Source organism: Procambarus clarkii, chromosome 21 (assembly GCF_040958095.1).
Source record: "Procambarus clarkii isolate CNS0578487 chromosome 21, FALCON_Pclarkii_2.0, whole genome shotgun sequence".
Taxonomy (NCBI): Eukaryota; Metazoa; Arthropoda; class Malacostraca; order Decapoda; family Cambaridae; genus Procambarus; species Procambarus clarkii.
In genome coordinates, this window is record NC_091170.1 from 5,699,059 (window position 1) to 5,719,484 (window position 20,426).

The following is a 20,426-nucleotide window of genomic DNA, read 5'->3' on the forward strand; positions in this document are numbered from 1 at the left end:
CGCCCGTGTCGCGTCAGACTAGAAATAAAAATGAATTTTGGAGAAGTGATTTTTGATTTACCTCCAACAGTGAAGCGTAATGTACGAAAGATTGAGAAAATTCGTGTTAGAATTATTAATCTTACTTTTTCGGTCATATTTAATAATATATGTCTACAGGAAAGACTGCTACCAAAATATACTAATATATATATATATATATATATATATATATATATATATATATATATATATATATATATATATATATATATATATATATGTCGTACCTAGTAGCCAGAACTCACTTCTCAGCCTACTATTCAAGGCCCGATTTGCCTAATAAGCCAAGTTTTCCTGAATTAATATATTTACTATAATTTTTTTTCTTATGAAATGATAAAGAAACCCTTTTCTCTATGTATGAGGTCAATTTTTTTTTATTGGAGTTAAAATTATCGTAGATATATGACCGAACCTAACCAACCCTACCTAACCTAACCTAACCTATATTTATAGGTAAGGTTAGGTTAGGTAGCCAAAAAAAGCTAGGTTAGGTTAGGTAGGTTAGGTAGACGAAAAAACATTAATTCATGAAAACTTGGCTTATTAGGCAAATCGGGCCTTGAAAAGTAGGCTGAGAAGTGCGTTCTGGCTATTAAGTACGACATTTTATATATATATATATATATATATATATATATATATATATATATATAAGCTACAACTGGGGATGTGGATCACCTATTTCCTCCATGCTCAAGTGGCAGCCCAGGGAAGGCTTTAACATTACATCCATAATAGTAGAGCACTCCAAAGAATACTGAGTAAAGTAGATTCCAATTATTAGTTGTTAAATAGGTCTGCAATCTTCTTTCTGGGTCAATATAAGGCCGTCGAACAACTGGATGCTCAAAGTCGAATACACTTGGATGTTGATTAAAGCTCTCAAATGAACATGACCTCAAGTGTCCGGAGCCTTCTATGATCATTGGTGCATGTGATTATTGTGGTCTCCCTCACTATGCATTGATTATTCAGGTTGGTGTTGTGTGTTATAAGTTTTAAGCTTATTATGCCTTAATTCGACAGTAAAATGCACGTGGTCTTCAAATAATTTCATTTTTATAGTATCACATAAATAAATAAATCTGAATAGAAGCCTTAATATTGTCATTTCATTGCTCAAGTCAATAGCTGTAATACCAATAATACCACTAATTACATGGCAACAATGCTGAAGCCAAAATTTCAGCACACTCTCTGGCCATTGAGTGTTGACATTAGGTATTAACATTCCACATAAATTTGGCCAAGTTGATGAATCAAAATTACAGTACACAGGTTGAGGGTGAAAAACATAATTTAATGCAAGAAAAAACTAGATGAATCTGATTTTTAAGTACTTATTTACTGGATAAGGCATAGCATGAAATCACTACAGATTCAATGTTTCATTTAAAAGGCATATGTTCCTAATGAAATAGCTGGTTGATGGTACGAACTAATTCCTGGATATCGATTGTAAGATCGTAGAGTTTAAACAGGGAAAAGTAGGCCTGTCTTTATTATCAGGGTAGACGATGAGGCCACGACCAAGGAAGGCGCCGACGAAGCCATAGGTCCCGTAGGTTATCACGTGGTGATCTCCCAGGGACATTAAGGCCATGTCCATCACAGAATCTTTGGTACCTGTAAATTTCAAGACTTATTTGAAGAAACACTTGGTTCAGCAAATTATAAGGAAATATAATTTTAGCCTATCACACTGGAAATCCTTGGAAATAAACTAATCAGGACAAGGGATTCCAATTTTTTTGTGTTAATCCGAATTTACAAGTCTTGAATGATATGGCTAGAATGGTATCTAACAATAATTGCCACCAGTCAAAAAGTTAAGAATTAGAGCATCTCAGTCCTAGTGACGTTCTATAATTTCTCAGTCGATATAGATTCATGGTAAAAATTTCAAATTAAGAACTTTCATGCTAAGAAATCTCGGTTTCAAAATGTCCCTCTTGAAAAGAACCATCGCTTAAATGTTTCCAATAGTATGGTCTCACATAGTAAAGGTAAAGTCAGGTGTAAAATACGGGCCTCTGGATCCAAGTTTGCTCAATTCTTTATTTCATGACGATTGGTTAAGGTTAAAATATCTAAGGCTTCGATGTTTCTGGTCAGATATTGCAATATGTAGTCGGTGATGAGCGCAACAGTATCTAAGCCAAAATTACTACCAAACGTGAGTTTGAAGGAACTATATGGTTTGGGATCCGGTTGGGATATTCTTGGGCTCGTCATGGTTTAGTTGGTAGTGCGTTTACCTGGGAGTATGTATATTAGTTCTGAAGTTCACGATATGAAGGATGACAGGCCAGGAGATCTCAGCCCTAATTGTGCCGAAGATCAGAGGTTTGAATTAAATATTCATCAGATCAAATGGGCAAAATCAAGTTTAAGGGAATTTAATAGTTAGTAAGTTGCATAGAAGGTTCCATACCACAGGGATGCCCTTTCTGGGTATTTAATGTGAATACATTTTTTTACTAATAAGTCATTATTCTAGAAGTCTCACATAAGAAACACTGAAGCACGAAGGTCTCAAGGTGCCCTCAGTATGCATCTAAGTTGCGAAACTCTAAAATTAAAATATATTTTACCAGTGCGCGTTTTCAGTGACAATTCAATTCATAATGTGATATAAAGAGGTTTTAGCCGAAACATATCCTAATCGCAGCCGTTCATATTTATTAAGATAATGAAATAATATCCTTAAAATAAGATCATGTAAAGAAATCTTACACTGTAGAATGTGACGTACGATCTATAACAATCAGGTAAAACGATCTCAAATGTGAGGTCTTCCAGGCTCAACTTGGTCGACAAACTGTCTTGCTTGAGAGCATCTTTTAAGTACATCTTTAGCATTAAGATACGTCAGATTACAAATGAAAGATACGTCAGGTTACAAATGTAAGATATGTCTGGTTACAAATGTAAGATACGTCAGATTGCAAATGTAAGATATGTCTGGTTACAAATGTAAGATACGTCAGATTGCAAATGTAAGATATGTCTGGTTACAAATGTAAGATACGTCAGGTTACAAATGTAAGATATGTTTGGTTACAAATGTAAGATACGTCAGATTGCAAATGTAAGATATGTCTGGTTACAAATGTAAGATACGTCAGATTGCAAATGTAAGATATGTCTGGTTACAAATGTAAGATACGTCAGGTTACAAATGTAAGATATGTTTGGTTACAAATGTAAGATACGTCAGGTTACAAATGTAAGGTACTTCTGGTTACAAATGTAAGATATGTCTGGTTACAAATGTAAGATACGTCTGGTTACATCACTTCAGAAAGTCTTACACCTGGGAAGATCTCGGGTAAAATTAGTTGTTATCAAAAAGATTTCAAAAGTAGAAACAGTTGTTTCATATCTGAAGGTTTTAGTGAAAAAAAAATCAGAGACACCTTTATTAGCCAGAAATTACCAGATCGGGAAGTTTCAAGTTTGTCTGAGGTCAAAACATTTCATACAAAAATGCTTTTTGGCATTCATAATTATTTCAGATCTTGTGGTATTAAGTTTCAGATAAGGAAATTTGAGGTTTAATGCGTCTCACATTATGCTCAAAATTTTCAGGATTGAGGATTTCAAATAACTGTTCTTACAATATTCAAAACGACGGATGTCTCCGGTCTTAAAAATTTCCAGCGACAGGATCCTGTTTATTAAATTTCTCCTAAATTTAAACTCTTCAGGATTCTTGTATTTCTCAACAGGACGATTTTAGCATTTTAGCATTCCACAGTTTTTCTTTTCGTCACTAATGAATATTATGTTTATTATCTTGTAAACAAATCGTTTATTCAGAAATCCCGACAGACATTGCTATCAGTTCTGAATACTCTAAAACTTTCACCTCTTTACTAAACAGAAAGTAAGTAATTATCAAAAGAAGGCACCAAACCGGGAAGGCTATGTAGCACCATCAAATGCGCAAAATAATCAGAGGGCGCTAAATATCACCAAGGATGCCAATACGAGAACAAAAACGCATAAGGGGAACGATATCAAAAGTATCCGACGTCGCCAAGAATTCTATCGAGGGACAGGTGACCGCGGGGACAGTCGGAAAACAAGACACACGCTCGTCCTGGAAGTCAGGACATTCAAGAAGGACATGCATCTTTACTAAACAGATTTTGATTCAACTAAAATATTGGATAGGTGACAGTTCACATCATCATTCATCTGGTCTCATTTGTTGCTTAACAAATCTCTTCATCTCTTGAGGTTATCTTGAGATGATTTCGGGGCATTAGTGTCCCCGCGGCCCGGTCTTCGACCAGGCCTCCACCCCCAGGAAGCAGCCCGTGACTGCTAACACCCAGGTACCTATTTTACTGCTAGGTAACAGGGCATAGGGTGAAAAAAACTCTGCCCATTGTTTCTCACCGGCGCCCGGGATCGAACCCGGGACCACAGGATCATAAGTCCAGTGTGCTGTCCGCTCGGCCGACCAGCTCCCATGTGTCATGGGATTCAATGCTGCAATTCATGCAGCAATCTTTTTCTAAGCACAATGAAAGGTATAATGTTTTTTAAACGAAAAACTTCCCGCTGTCAAGAGTCATACTCTGACACTTTTAAAAACAAATATTAGATGGTACATAGCATCTTTTGAAAATTACATAACAATAGGATGCATTGTTTTTTAGTAACATAGCATTATGGCCCAGCTGGTCATATTTCAAACATGGTGATCAGTAGTTATTCTTGGAAGAATTTTGGCAACCAGAGAGGAGTGCTTGATCGGAAACCTAGATGATCGTGTTCAACATGATTGGCTGGAGGTGGCATGAATCTGCCAATCACATGTGTAACCTGAGGTCGTGTGATTGATGACGGGGAGCTGCTAGACGGTTCATTTGTACAGAGAACATCACTGTCATTCATGAGGTCATAAAAGGTGAATGTACTGCATGGACCACTGGGCTGTGGTGGGAATGTGGGCCTGCGGGCCGCTCCAAGCAACAGCCTGGCGGACCAAACTCTCACAAGTCAAGTCTGGCCTCGGGCCGGGCTTGGGAAGTAGAATAACTCCCAGAACCCCATCAACCAGGTATCAACCAGGTACTCCAAGTGGCGAGGGATGTGTCGTTATGAACCTTGTCAGGACAACATATGGAGCCTAGGACAGTGAGATATCATAAAAAGTTACTCCGTTGATCTTCAAGAGGAAGATTTAATGAGATTTTCAAGAACTGGTACCTAATCATGGGTATTATTCTTGACTGCAGGATCTAGGTACGGCTCGGAGAAAGTCGGTGACTGAGAACCAGAGTCTACAGGCCCGGATGTGCGTGAACAGTAGCATGGAGAAACACAGCAAGGTGATTAGTTCACAGCCAGTCTTTGAGATTTTCCACACTGAGTGTCAGTTCTGATCAGTGGAGGATCGGTACGGAGCAAGGAAACAAAGTTTAATTTGATCATATGGAGTTCTTGCAGTGCTAGTGATTTTGACTCCAGTGAGGAACTGCTAATTGAGGGAGAGCGGTTGGCCGTGATTTCTTGTTACTCCAGTGGCATTAATAGTGAATAGTTAGCAATATTGGAATGCAGTGCCAGAAATAATTACCTATAAATCCAGCAACATCGACCATACTTAACAGCGATGGAGTACAAAACATGATAATAAAAATGTGTGAGAGTTATGTGACATTATTTGCAGTGACATTTGAGGTTGGCAATAGAGATGACTAGTCAGTTTTCATCTGCAAAAGAGAGTTTACACTGACAGCCCAACCACTACATGGTGTCATCATTCCCTTCGGTTAAGTGAGAGTACAATTTGTGTTTCGTTAGCAGCAGGTTTGCTGCAGTTGACGGGTTATACCTGGTTTATACCTATCGGAGTTGCAACTTTTTGAGCCAGTGCATGAATGACAGGGTTAAGCAATGAAGAGGACCATAGCAAGAGGAAGCGTTAGAGAAGCCAGTAAGTAACAATATGATTCCTGAATACCATACCAAGCAAAGATCAGCTTGTCACAGCAACAAGAACACACACGAGAGCAGGATATCGAACCCCAGCAGCACCACCAAGACAATCAGCACCAGCAGCACCACCAAGACAATCAGCACCAGCAGCACCACCAAGACAATCAGCACCACCAAGACAATCAGCACCAGCAGCACCACCAAGACAATCAGCACCAGCAGCACCACCAAGACAATCAGCACCAGCAGCACCACCAAGACAACCATCACCAGCAGCACCACCAAGACAACCATCACCAGCAGCACCACCAAGACAACCAACACCAGCAGCACCACCAAGACAACCACCACCAGCAGCACCACCAAGACAATCAGCACCAGCAGCACCACCAAGACAACCACCACCAGCAGCACCACCAAGGCAACCACCACCAGCAGCACCACCAAGACAACCATCACCAGCAGCACCACCAAGGCAACCACCACCAGCAGCACCACCAAGACAACCAACACCAGCAGCACCACCAAAACAACCACCACCAGCAGCACCACCAAGACAACCATCACCAGCAGCACCACCAAGACAACCATCACCAGCAGCACCACCAAGACAACCAACACCAGCAGCACCAGCAGCACCACCAAGACAACCACCACCAGCAGCACCACCAAGACAACCACCACCAGCAGCACCACCAAGACAACCACCACCAGCAGCACCACCAAGACAACCACCACCAGCAGCACCACCAAGACAACCACCACCAGCAGCACCACCAAGACAACCACCACCAGCAGCACCACCAAGATAACCAACACCAGCAGCACCACCAAGACAACCACCACCAGCAGCACCACCAAGACAACCATCACCAGCAGCACCACCAAGACAACCATCACCAGCAGCACCACCAAGACAACCACCACCAGCAGCACCACCAAGACAACCACCACCAGCAGCACCACCAAGACAACCATCACCAGCAGCACCACCAAGACAACCATCACCAGCAGCACCACCAAGACAACCACCACCAGCAGCACCACCAAGACAACCACCACCAGCAGCACCACCAAGACAACCAGCACCAGCAGCACCACCAAGACAACCACCACCAGCAGCACCACCAAGGCAACCACCACCAGCAGCACCACCAAGACAACCATCACCAGCAGCACCACCAAGACAACCACCACCAGCAGCACCACCAAGACAACCACCACCAGCAGCACCACCAAGACAACCACCACCAGCAGCACCACCAAGACAACCACCATCAGCAGCACCACCAAGACAACCACCTCCAGCAGCACCACCAAGACAACCACCACCAGCAGCACCACCAAGACTACGAACCCCAGCAGCACCACCAAGACAACCACCACCAGCAGCACCACCAAGACAACCACCACCAGCAGCACCACCAAGATAACCACCACCAGCAGCACCACCAAGACAACCACCACCAGCAGCACCACCAAGACAACCACCACCAGCAGCACCACCAAGACAATCAGCACCAGCAGCACCACCAAGACAACCACCACCAGCAGCACCACCAAGACAACCACCACCAGCAGCACCACCAAGACAACCACCACCAGCAGCACCACCAAGACAACCACCACCAGCAGCACCACCAAGACAACCACCACCAGCAGCACCACCAAGACAACCACCACCAGCAGCACCAGCAGCACCACCAAGACAACTACCACCAGCAGCACCATCAAGATAACCACCACCAGCAGCACCACCAAGATAACCACCACCAGCAGCACCAGCAAGATAACCAACACCAGCAGCACCACCAAGACAACCACCACCAGCAGCACCACCAAGATAACCAACACCAGCAGCACCACCAAGAAAACAACCACCAGCAGCACCACTAAGATAACCACCACCAGCAGCACCACCAAGACAACCACCACCAGCAGCACCACCAAGATAACCAACACCAGCAGCACCACCAAGACAACCACCACCAGCAGCACCACTAAGATAACCACCACCAGCAGCACCACCAAGATAACCAACACCAGCAGCACCACCAAGACAACCACCACCAGCAGCACCACCAAGACAACCACCACCAGCAGCACCACCAAGATAACCAACACCAGCAACACCACCAAGATAACCACCACCAGCAGCACCACCAAGGCAACCACCACCAGCAGCACCAGCAAGACAACTACCACCAGCAGCACCATCAAGATAACCACCACCAGCAGCACCACCAAGATAACCACCACCAAGCTAACCAACTCCAGCAGCACCACCAAAACAACCACCACCAGCACCACCACCAAGACAACCATCACCAGCAGCACCACCAAGACAACCACCACCAGCAGCACCACCAAGACAACCACCACCAGCAGCACCACCAAGACAACCATCACCAGCAGCACCACCAAGACAACCACCACCAGCAGCACCACCAAGATAACCACCACCAGCAGCACCACCAAGACAACCACCACCAGCAGCACCACCAAGATAGCGAACACCAGCAGCACCACCAAGACAACCACCACCAGCAGCACCACCAAGACAACCATCACCAGCAGCACCACCAAGACAACCACCACCAGCAGCACCACCAAGACAACCAACACCAGCAGCACCACCAAGACAACCACCACCAGCAGCACCACCAAGGCAACCACCACCAGCAGCACCACCAAGACAACCATCACCAGCAGCACCACCAAGGCAACCACCACCAGCAGCACCACCAAGACAACCAACACCAGCAGCACCACCAAGACAACCACCACCAGCAGCACCACCAAGACAACCATCACCAGCAGCACCACCAAGACAACCATCACCAGCAGCACCACCAAGACAACCATCACCAGCAGCACCACCAAGACAACCATCACCAGCAGCACCACCAAGACAACCATCACCAGCAGCACCACTAAGACAACCATCACCAGCAGCACCACCAAGACAACCAACACCAGCAGCACCAGCAGCACCACCAAGACAACCACCACCAGCAGCACCATCAAGACAACCACCACCAGCAGCACCACCAAGACAACCAGCACCAGCAGCACCACCAAGACAACCACCCCCAGCAGCACCACCAAGACAATCAGCACCAGCAGCACCACCAAGACAATCAGCACCAGCAGCACCACCAAGACAACCACCACCAGCAGCACCACCAAGACAATCAGCACCAGCAGCACCACCAAGACAACCACCACCAGCAGCACCACCAAGACAATCAGCACCAGCAGCACCACCAAGACAATCAGCACCAGCAGCACCACCAAGACAACCACCACCAGCAGCACCACCAAGACAATCAGCACCAGCAGCACCAACAAGACAACCACCACCAGCAGCACCACCAAGACAATCAGCACCAGCAGCACCACCAAGGCAACCACCACCAGCAGCACCACCAAGACAACCACCACCAGCAGCACCACCAAGACAACCACCACCAGCAGCACCACCAAGACAACCACCACCAGCAGCACCACCAAGACAACCATCACCAGCAGCACCACCAGCAGCACCACCAAGACAACCACCACCAGCAGCACCAGCAGCACCACCAAGACAACCACCACCAGCAGCACCATCAAGACAGCCACCACCAGCAGCACCACCAAGACAACCAGCACCAGCAGCACCACCAAGACAACCACCCCCAGCAGCACCACCAAGACAATCAGCACCAGCAGCACCACCAAGACAATCAGCACCAGCAGCACCACCAAGACAACCACCACCAGCAGCACCACCAAGACAATCAGCACCAGCAGCACCACCAAGACAACCACCACCAGCAGCACCACCAAGACAATCAGCACCAGCAGCACCACCAAGACAATCAGCACCAGCAGCACCACCAAGACAACCACCACCAGCAGCACCACCAAGACAATCAGCACCAGCAGCACCAACAAGACAACCACCACCAGCAGCACCACCAAGACAATCAGCACCAGCAGCACCACCAAGGCAACCACCACCAGCAGCACCACCAAGACAACCACCACCAGCAGCACCACCAAGACAACCACCACCAGCAGCACCACCAAGACAACCACCACCAGCAGCACCACCAAGACAACCATCACCAGCAGCACCACCAGCAGCACCACCAAGACAACCACCACCAGCAGCACCAGCAGCACCACCAAGACAACCACCACCAGCAGCACCACCAAGACAACCATCACCAGCAGCACCACCAAGACAACCACCACCAGCAGCACCACCAAGACAACCATCACCAGCAGCACCACCAAGACAACCATCACCAGCAGCACCACCAAGACAACCAACACCAGCAGCACCAGCAGCACCACCAAGACAACCACCACCAGCAGCACCACCAAGACAACCACCACCAGCAGCACCACCAAGACAACCAGCACCAGCAGCACCACCAAGACAACCACCACCACCAGCACCACCAAGGCAACCACCACCACCAGCACCACCAAGACAACTATCACCAGCAGCACCACCAAGACAACCACCACCAGCAGCACCACCAAGACAACCACCACCAGCAGCACCACCAAGACAACCACCACCAGCAGCACCACCAAGACAACCACCACCAGCAGCACCACCAAGACAACCACCACTAGCAGCACCACCAAGACAACCACCACCAGCAGCACCACCAAGACTACGAACCCCAGCAGCACCACCAAGACAACCACCACCAGCAGCACCACCACGACAACCACCATCAGCAGCACCACCAAGATAACCACCACCAGCAGCACCACCAAGACAACCACCACCAGCAGCACCACCAAGACTACCACCACCAGCAGCACCACCAAGACAACCACCACCAGCAGCACCACCAAGACAACCACCACCAGCAGCACCACCAAGATAACCACCACCAGCAGCACCACCAAGACAACCACCACCAGCAGCACCACCAAGACAACCACCACCAGCAGCACCACCAAGACAACCACCACCAACAGCACCACCAAGACAACCACCACCAGCAGCACCACCAAGATAACCATCACCAGCAGCACCACCAAGATAACCACCACCAGCAGCACCACCAAGACAGCCACCACCAGCAGCACCACCAAGACAACCACCACCAGCAGCACTACCAAGACAACCACCACTAGCAGCACCACCAAGACAACCACCACCAGCAGCACCACCAAGACAACCAGCACCACCAAGACAACCAGCACCAGCAGCACCACCAAGACTACCACCACCAGCAGCACCACCAAGACAACCACCACCAACAGCACCACCAAGACTACCACCACCAGCAGCACCACCAAGACAACCACCACCAGCAGCACCACCAAGACAACCACCACCAGCAGCACCACCAAGACAACCAACACCAGCAGCACCACCAAGACAACCACCACCAGCAGCACCACCAAGACTACCACCACCAGCAGCACCACCAAGACAACCAACACCAGCAGCACCACCAAGATAACCACCACCAGCAGCACCAGCAGCACCACCAAGACAACCACCACCAGCAGCACCACCAAGACTACCACCACCAGCAGCACCACCAAGACAACCACCACCAGCAGCACCACCAAGACTACCACCACCAGCAGCACCACCAAGACAACCATCACCCGCAGCACCACCAAGAGAACCACCACCAGCAGCACCAGCAGCACCTCCAAGACAACCACCACCAGCAGCACCACCAAGACAACCACCACCAGCAGCACCACCAAGACAACCACCACCAGCAGCACCACCAAGATAACCACCACCAGCAGCACCACCAAGACAACCACCACCAGCAGCACCACCAAGACAACCACCACCAGCAGCACCACCAAGACAACCACCACCAGCAGCACCACCAAGACAACCACCACCAGCAGCACCACCAAGACAACCACCACCAGCAGCACCACCAAGACAACCACCACCAGCAGCACCACCAAGATAACCACCACCAGCAGCACCACCAAGACAACCACCACCAGCAGCACCACCAAGACAACCACCACCAGCAGCACCACCAAGACAACCACCACCAGCAGCACCACCAAGACAACCACCACCAGCAGCACCACCAAGACAACCACCACCAGCAGCACCACCAAGATAGCGAACACCAGCAGCACCACCAAGACAACCACCACCAGCAGCACCACCAAGACAACCACCACCAGCAGCACCACCAAGACAACCACCACCAGCAGCACCACCAAGACAACCACCACCAGCAGCACCACCAAGATAACCACCACCAGCAGCACCACCAAGACAACCACCACCAGCAGCACCACCAAGACAACCACCACCAGCAGCACCACCAAGACAACCACCACCAGCAGCACCACCAAGACAACCACCACCAGCAGCACCACCAAGATAGCGAACACCAGCAGCACCACCAAGACAACCACCACCAGCAGCACCACCAAGACAACCACCACCACCAAGACAACTACCACCAGCAGCACCACCAAGACAACCACCACCAGCAGCACCACCACGACAACCACCATCAGCAGCACCACCAAGATAACCACCACCAGCAGCACCACCAAGACAACCACCACCAGCAGCACCACCAAGACTACCACCACCAGCAGCACCACCAAGACAACCACCACCAGCAGCACCACCAAGACAACCACCACCAGCAGCACCACCAAGATAACCTCCACCAGCAGCACCACCAAGACAACCACCACCAGCAGCACCACCAAGACAACCACCACCAGCAGCACCACCAAGACAACCACCACCAACAGCACCACCAAGACAACCACCACCAGCAGCACCACCAAGATAACCACCACCAGCAGCACCACCAAGATAACCACCACCAGCAGCACCACCAAGACAGCCACCACCAGCAGCACCACCAAGACTACCACCACCAGCAGCACTACCAAGACAACCACCACTAGCAGCACCACCAAGACAACCACCACCAGCAGCACCACCAAGACAACCAGCACCACCAAGACAACCAGCACCAGCAGCACCACCAAGACAACCACCACCAGCAGCACCACCAAGACAACCACCACCAGCAGCACCACCAAGACAACCACCACCAACAGCACCACCAAGACAACCACCACCAGCAGCACCACCAAGATAACCACCACCAGCAGCACCACCAAGATAACCACCACCAGCAGCACCACCAAGACAGCCACCACCAGCAGCACCACCAAGACTACCACCACCAGCAGCACTACCAAGACAACCACCACTAGCAGCACCACCAAGACAACCACCACCAGCAGCACCACCAAGACAACCAGCACCACCAAGACAACCAGCACCAGCAGCACCACCAAGACTACCACCACCAGCAGCACCACCAAGACAACCACCACCAACAGCACCACCAAGACTACCACCACCAGCAGCACCACCAAGACAACCACCACCAGCAGCACCACCAAGACAACCACCACCAGCAGCACCACCAAGACAACCAACACCAGCAGCACCACCAAGACAACCACCACCAGCAGCACCACCAAGACTACCACCACCAGCAGCACCACCAAGACAACCAACACCAGCAGCACCACCAAGATAACCACCACCAGCAGCACCAGCAGCACCACCAAGACAACCACCACCAGCAGCACCACCAAGACTACCACCACCAGCAGCACCACCAAGACAACCACCACCAGCAGCACCAAGACAACCACCACCAGCAGCACCACCAAGACAACCATCACCAGCAGCACCACCAAGAGAACCACCACCAGCAGCACCAGCAGCACCACCAAGATAACCAACACCAGCAGCACCACCAAGATAACCACCACCAGCAGCACCACCAAGACAACCACCACCAGCAGCACCACCAAGACAACCACCACCAGCAGCACCACCAAGACAACCACCACCAGCAGCACCAGCAGCACCTCCAAGACAACCACCACCAGCAGCACCACCAAGACAACCACCACCAGCAGCACCACCAAGACAACCACCACCAGCAGCACCACCAAGACAACCATCACCAGCAGCACCACCAAGACAACCACCACCAGCAGCACCACCAAGATAACCACCACCAGGAGCACCACCAAGACAACCACCACCAGCAGCACCACCAAGATAGCGAACACCAGCAGCACCACCAAGATAGCGAACACCAGCAGCACCACCAAGACAACCACCACCAGCAGCACCACCAAGACAACCATCACCAGCAGCACCACCAAGACAACCACCACCAGCAGCACCACCAAGACAACCAACACCAGCAGCACCACCAAGACAACCACCACCAGCAGCACCACCAAGGCAACCACCACCAGCAGCACCACCAAGACAACCATCACCAGCAGCACCACCAAGGCAACCACCACCAGCAGCACCACCAAGACAACCAACACCAGCAGCACCACCAAGACAACCACCACCAGCAGCACCACCAAGACATCCATCACCAGCAGCACCACCAAAACAACCACCACCAGCAGCACCACCAAGACAACCATCACCAGCAGCACCACCAAGACAACCATCACCAGCAGCACCACCAAGACAACCATCACCAGCAGCACCACTAAGACAACCATCACCAGCAGCACCACCAAGACAACCAACACCAGCAGCACCAGCAGCACCACCAAGACAACCACCACCAGCAGCACCATCAAGACAACCACCACCAGCAGCACCACCAAGACAACCAGCACCAGCAGCACCACCAAGACAACCACCCCCAGCAGCACCACCAAGACAATCAGCACCAGCAGCACCACCAAGACAATCAGCACCAGCAGCACCACCAAAACAATCAGCACCAGCAGCACCACCAAGACAACCACCACCAGCAGCACCACCAAGACAATCAGCACCAGCAGCACCACCAAGACAACCACCACCAGCAGCACCACCAAGACAATCAGCACCAGCAGCACCACCAAGACAATCAGCACCAGCAGCACCACCAAGACAACCACCACCAGCAGCACCACCAAGACAATCAGCACCAGCAGCACCACCAAGACAACCACCACCAGCAGCACCACCAAGACAACCACCACCAGCAGCACCAACAAGACAACCACCACCAGCAGCACCACCAAGACAATCAGCACCAGCAGCACCACCAAGGCAACCACCACCAGCAGCACCACCAAGACAACCACCACCAGCAGCACCACCAAGACAACCACCACCAGCAGCACCACCATGACAACCACCACCATGACAACCATCACCAGCAGCACCACCAAGACAACCACCACCAGCAGCACCACCAAGACAACCATCACCAGCAGCACCACCAAGACAACCACCACCAGCAGCACCACCAAGACAACCACCACCAGCAGCACCAGCAGCACCACCAAGACAACCACCACCAGCAGCACCACCAAGACAACCATCACCAGCAGCACCACCAAGACAACCACCACCAGCAGCACCACCAAGACAACCATCACCAGCAGCACCACCAAGACAACCATCACCAGCAGCACCACCAAGACAACCAACACCAGCAGCACCAGCAGCACCACCAAGACAACCAACACCAGCAGCACCAGCAGCACCACCAAGACAACCACCACCAGCAGCACCACCAAGACAACCACCACCAGCAGCACCACCAAGACAACCAGCACCAGCAGCACCACCAAGACAACCACCACCACCAGCACCACCAAGGCAACCACCACCACCAGCACCACCAAGACAACTATCACCAGCAGCACCACCAAGACAACCACCACCAGCAGCACCACCAAGACAACCACCACCAGCAGCACCACCAAGACAACCACCACCAGCAGCACCACCAAGACAACCACCACCAGCAGCACCACCAAGACAACCACCACCAGCAGCACCACCAAGACAACCACCACCAGCAGCACCACCAAGACTACGAACCCCAGCAGCACCACCAAGACAACCACCACCAGCAGCACCACCACGACAACCACCATCAGCAGCACCACCAAGATAACCACCACCAGCAGCACCACCAAGACAACCACCACCAGCAGCACCACCAAGACTACCACCACCAGCAGCACCACCAAGACAACCACCACCAGCAGCACCACCAAGACAACCACCACCAGCAGCACCACCAAGATAACCTCCACCAGCAGCACCACCAAGACAACCACCACCAGCAGCACCACCAAGACAACCACCACCAGCAGCACCACCAAGACAACCACCACCAACAGCACCACCAAGACAACCACCACCAGCAGCACCACCAAGATAACCACCACCAGCAGCACCACCAAGATAACCACCACCAGCAGCACCACCAAGACAGCCACCACCAGCAGCACCACCAAGACTACCACCACCAGCAGCACTACCAAGACAACCACCACTAGCAGCACCACCAAGACAACCACCACCAGCAGCACCAGCAGCACCACCAAGACAACCAGCACCACCAAGACAACCAGCACCAGCAGCACCACCAAGACTACCACCACCAGCAGCACCACCAAGACAACCACCACCAACAGCACCACCAAGACTACCACCACCAGCAGCACCACCAAGACAACCACCACCAGCAGCACCACCAAGACAACCACCACCAGCAGCACCACCAAGACAACCAACACCAGCAGCACCACCAAGACAACCACCACCAGCAGCACCACCAAGACTACCACCACCAGCAGCACCACCAAGACAACCAACACCAGCAGCACCACCAAGATAACCACCACCAGCAGCACCAGCAGCACCACCAAGACAACCACCACCAGCAGCACCACCAAGACTACCACCACTAGCAGCACCACCAAGACAACCACCACCAACAGCACCACCAAGACAACCACCACCAGCAGCACCACCAAGACAACCATCACCAGCAGCACCACCAATAGAACCACCACCAGCAGCACCACCAAGATAACCAACACCAGCAGCACCACCAAGATAACCACCACCAGCAGCACCACCAAGACAACCACCACCAGCAGCACCACCAAGACAACCACCACCAGCAGCACCACCAAGACAACCACCACCAGCAGCACCAGCAGCACCTCCAAGACAACCACCACCAGCAGCACCACCAAGACAACCACCACCAGCAGCACCACCAAGACAACCACCACCAGCAGCACCACCAAGACAACCACCACCAGCAGCACCACCAAGATAACCACCACCAGCAGCACCACCAAGACAACCACCACCAGCAGCACCACCAAGACAACCACCACCAGCAGCACCACCAAGACAACCACCACCAGCAGCACCACCAAGACAACCACCACCAGCAGCACCACCAAGACAACCACCACCAGCAGCACCACCAAGATAACCACCACCAGCAGCACCACCAAGACAACCACCACCAGCAGCACCACCAAGACAACCACCACCAGCAGCACCACCAAGACAACCACCACCAGCAGCACCACCAAGACAACCACCACCAGCAGCACCACCAAGATAGCGAACACCAGCAGCACCACCAAGACAACCACCACCAGCAGCACCACCAAGACAACCACCACCAGCAGCACCACCAAGACAACCACCACCAGCAGCACCACCAAGACAACCGCCACCAGCAGCACCACCAAGATAACCACCACCAGCAGCACCACCAAGACAACCACCACCAGCAGCACCACCAAGACAACCACCACCAGCAGCACCACCAAGACAACCACCACCAGCAGCACCACCAAGACAACCACCACCAGCAGCACCACCAAGACAACCACCACCAGCAGCACCACCAAGATAGCGAACACCAGCAGCACCACCAAGACAACCACCACCAGCAGCACCACCAAGACAACCACCACCACCAAGACAACTACCACCAGCAGCACCACCAAGACAACCACCACCAGCAGCACCACCACGACAACCACCATCAGCAGCACCACCAAGATAACCACCACCAGCAGCACCACCAAGACAACCACCACCAGCAGCACCACCAAGACTACCACCACCAGCAGCACCACCAAGACAACCACCACCATCAGCACCACCAAGACAACCACCACCAGCAGCACCACCAAGATAACCTCCACCAGCAGCACCACCAAGACAACCACCACCAGCAGCACCACCAAGACAACCACCACCAGCAGCACCACCAAGACAACCACCACCAACAGCACCACCAAGACAACCACCACCAGCAGCACCACCAAGACAACCACCACCAGCAGCACCACCAAGATAACCACCACCAGCAGCACCACCAAGACAGCCACCACCAGCAGCACCACCAAGACTACCACCACCAGCAGCACTACCAAGACAACCACCACTAGCAGCACCACCAAGACAACCACCACCAGCAGCACCACCAAGACAACCACCACCAGCAGCAACACCAAGATAACCACCACCAGCAGCACCACCAAGACAACCACCACCAGCAGCACCACCAAGACAACCACCACCAGCAGCACCACCAAGACAACCACCACCAGCAGCACCACCAAGACAACCACCACCAGCAGCACCACCAAGACAACCACCACCAGCAGCACCACCAAGATAGCGAACACCAGCAGCACCACCAAGACAACCACCACCAGCAGCACCACCAAGACAACCACCACCAGCAGCACCACCAAGACAACCACCACCAGCAGCACCACCAAGACAACCACCACCAGCAGCACCACCAAGATAACCACCACCAGCAGCACCACCAAGACAACCACCACCAGCAGCACCACCAAGACAACCACCACCAGCAGCACCACCAAGACAACCACCACCAGCAGCACCACCAAGACAACCACCACCAGCAGCACCACCAAGATAGCGAACACCAGCAGCACCACCAAGACAACCACCACCAGCAGCACCACCAAGACAACCACCACCACCAAGACAACTACCACCAGCAGCACCACCAAGACAACCACCACCAGCAGCACCAATGGATAGACTGCCACAGTCATAGGAGCTAAGCGTTGAGCATACCAAATTTGAGACCTTATGGTACCTTATAAATGCCTGAATGTCACATAAGTAATTGCCTCACAGCAACTTTGTACAAATTTGTGTAATTATTTAAATCAAATAAATATAAATTAACCAGTATAAAATATGCATAATAGAGAGTATTTCAAAATATTATTTTATATTATGTATTTTCACTTGATAACAGAGAATGAGTGGTGGTGGTAGTAGTACTGGTAGTACTGATTGTGGTTCCTGCTTGTGGGGGTTGTGATTGGTGGCAGTGGCAGTGGTGTTTGTGGTTGGTTGTACGTACTGGTAGTTGTTATTTGGTGGTAGTGGAAGAAGTAGTGATATTGATACTTGTGGTCGATGGACGTGGTTGTCGTGAGTGCCGGTTTTAAGATTTTGGCTGGTGGCAGTAGTGGTGGTTGTGGTGGTGATGGGGATAGTTGTGGTAGCAGTAGTGGTGTTGGTTATAGCGTTCGTGGTGGTGGTAGTGGTGGTGGTATTAGTGGAGGTGGTATTAATGGTGGTTAGTAGTGGTGGTAGTGGTTAGGTAGAGGTGGAGTGACAGTTATTTGGTGGTAGTGGAGGTGGAGTGACAGGGGTTTGGTGGCGGAGGTGGAGTGAAGTTGAATTGGTAGTAGCGGAGATGGAGTGACAGTGGATTTGTTGTGGTGGAGGTAGAGTGAAAGTGGGGGTGACAGTGGTTTGGTGGAGGTGGAGTGACAGTGGTTTGGTGGTGGTGAAGGTGGAGTGACAGTGGTTTGGTGGTGGTGAAGGTGGAGTGACAGTGGTTTGGTGATTGCAGTGGTCGTGTGACAGTGGTTTATATGTGGTGGAGGTTGAGCGACAGTGATTTTGTGGTGAGGCGACAGCAGTTTGGTGGTGTTTGAGGTGGAGTGAGAGTGGTTTAGTGGTGGTTGAGGTGGAGTGAGAGTGGTTTAGTGGTGGTTGAGGTGGAGTGACAGTGGTTTAGTGGTGGTTGAGGTGGAGTGACAGTGGTTTAGTGGTGGTTGAGGTGGAGTGAGAGTGGTTTAGTGGTGGTTGAGGTGGAGTGACAGTGGTTTAGTGGTGGTTGAGGTGGAGTGAGAGTGGTTTGGTGGTGGTAGTGGTGTTGTATGAGGTGTCACGGTAAAGAGATTCGGCCTACTCCATTATCACCTTTTCTCATACCACGTCTACCTATTCAGGACCTGCAGCCCTAAGAAGAACAACAACAACTCACAAACGTCTAGACGGTGGACTACCTCCCCACCACGCCACGGCCCGTCACTCTCCTCGCACCTGGTGGCTGGGAGCTCACGCCACCACCCAGGAAACTAGCCCAAGGATAGTTTGTGTGAGGCGGTCGACAATTGTCAAAGACACCAGCGCCACCTACCCTTAGTCCAGCTCCCATATAAATAGAAGCCAACCACCACTACGATGCAGATTACTCCTGAGTGCTCTACTGACAAGGTCTGTTGACATACCTCGGTGTGACAACAGATTT

At 51.1% G+C, this 20,426-nt stretch overlaps 1 protein-coding gene across 1 annotated transcript in view; it reads right to left on the reverse strand.

Moving 5' to 3' along the window:
- Positions 1-1,084: 1,084 nt before the first annotated feature.
- LOC123760817 (galactoside alpha-(1,2)-fucosyltransferase 2-like) overlaps positions 1,085-20,426 on the reverse strand; it is a 215,164-nt gene continuing 195,822 nt past the window's right edge. Inside the window, exon 7 of the mRNA XM_069328418.1 lies at positions 1,085-1,671. Within this exon, the coding sequence (XP_069184519.1) occupies positions 1,484-1,671 (188 nt within the window). The 3' untranslated portion in view covers positions 1,085-1,483. The remainder of the gene's footprint in view (positions 1,672-20,426) is intronic.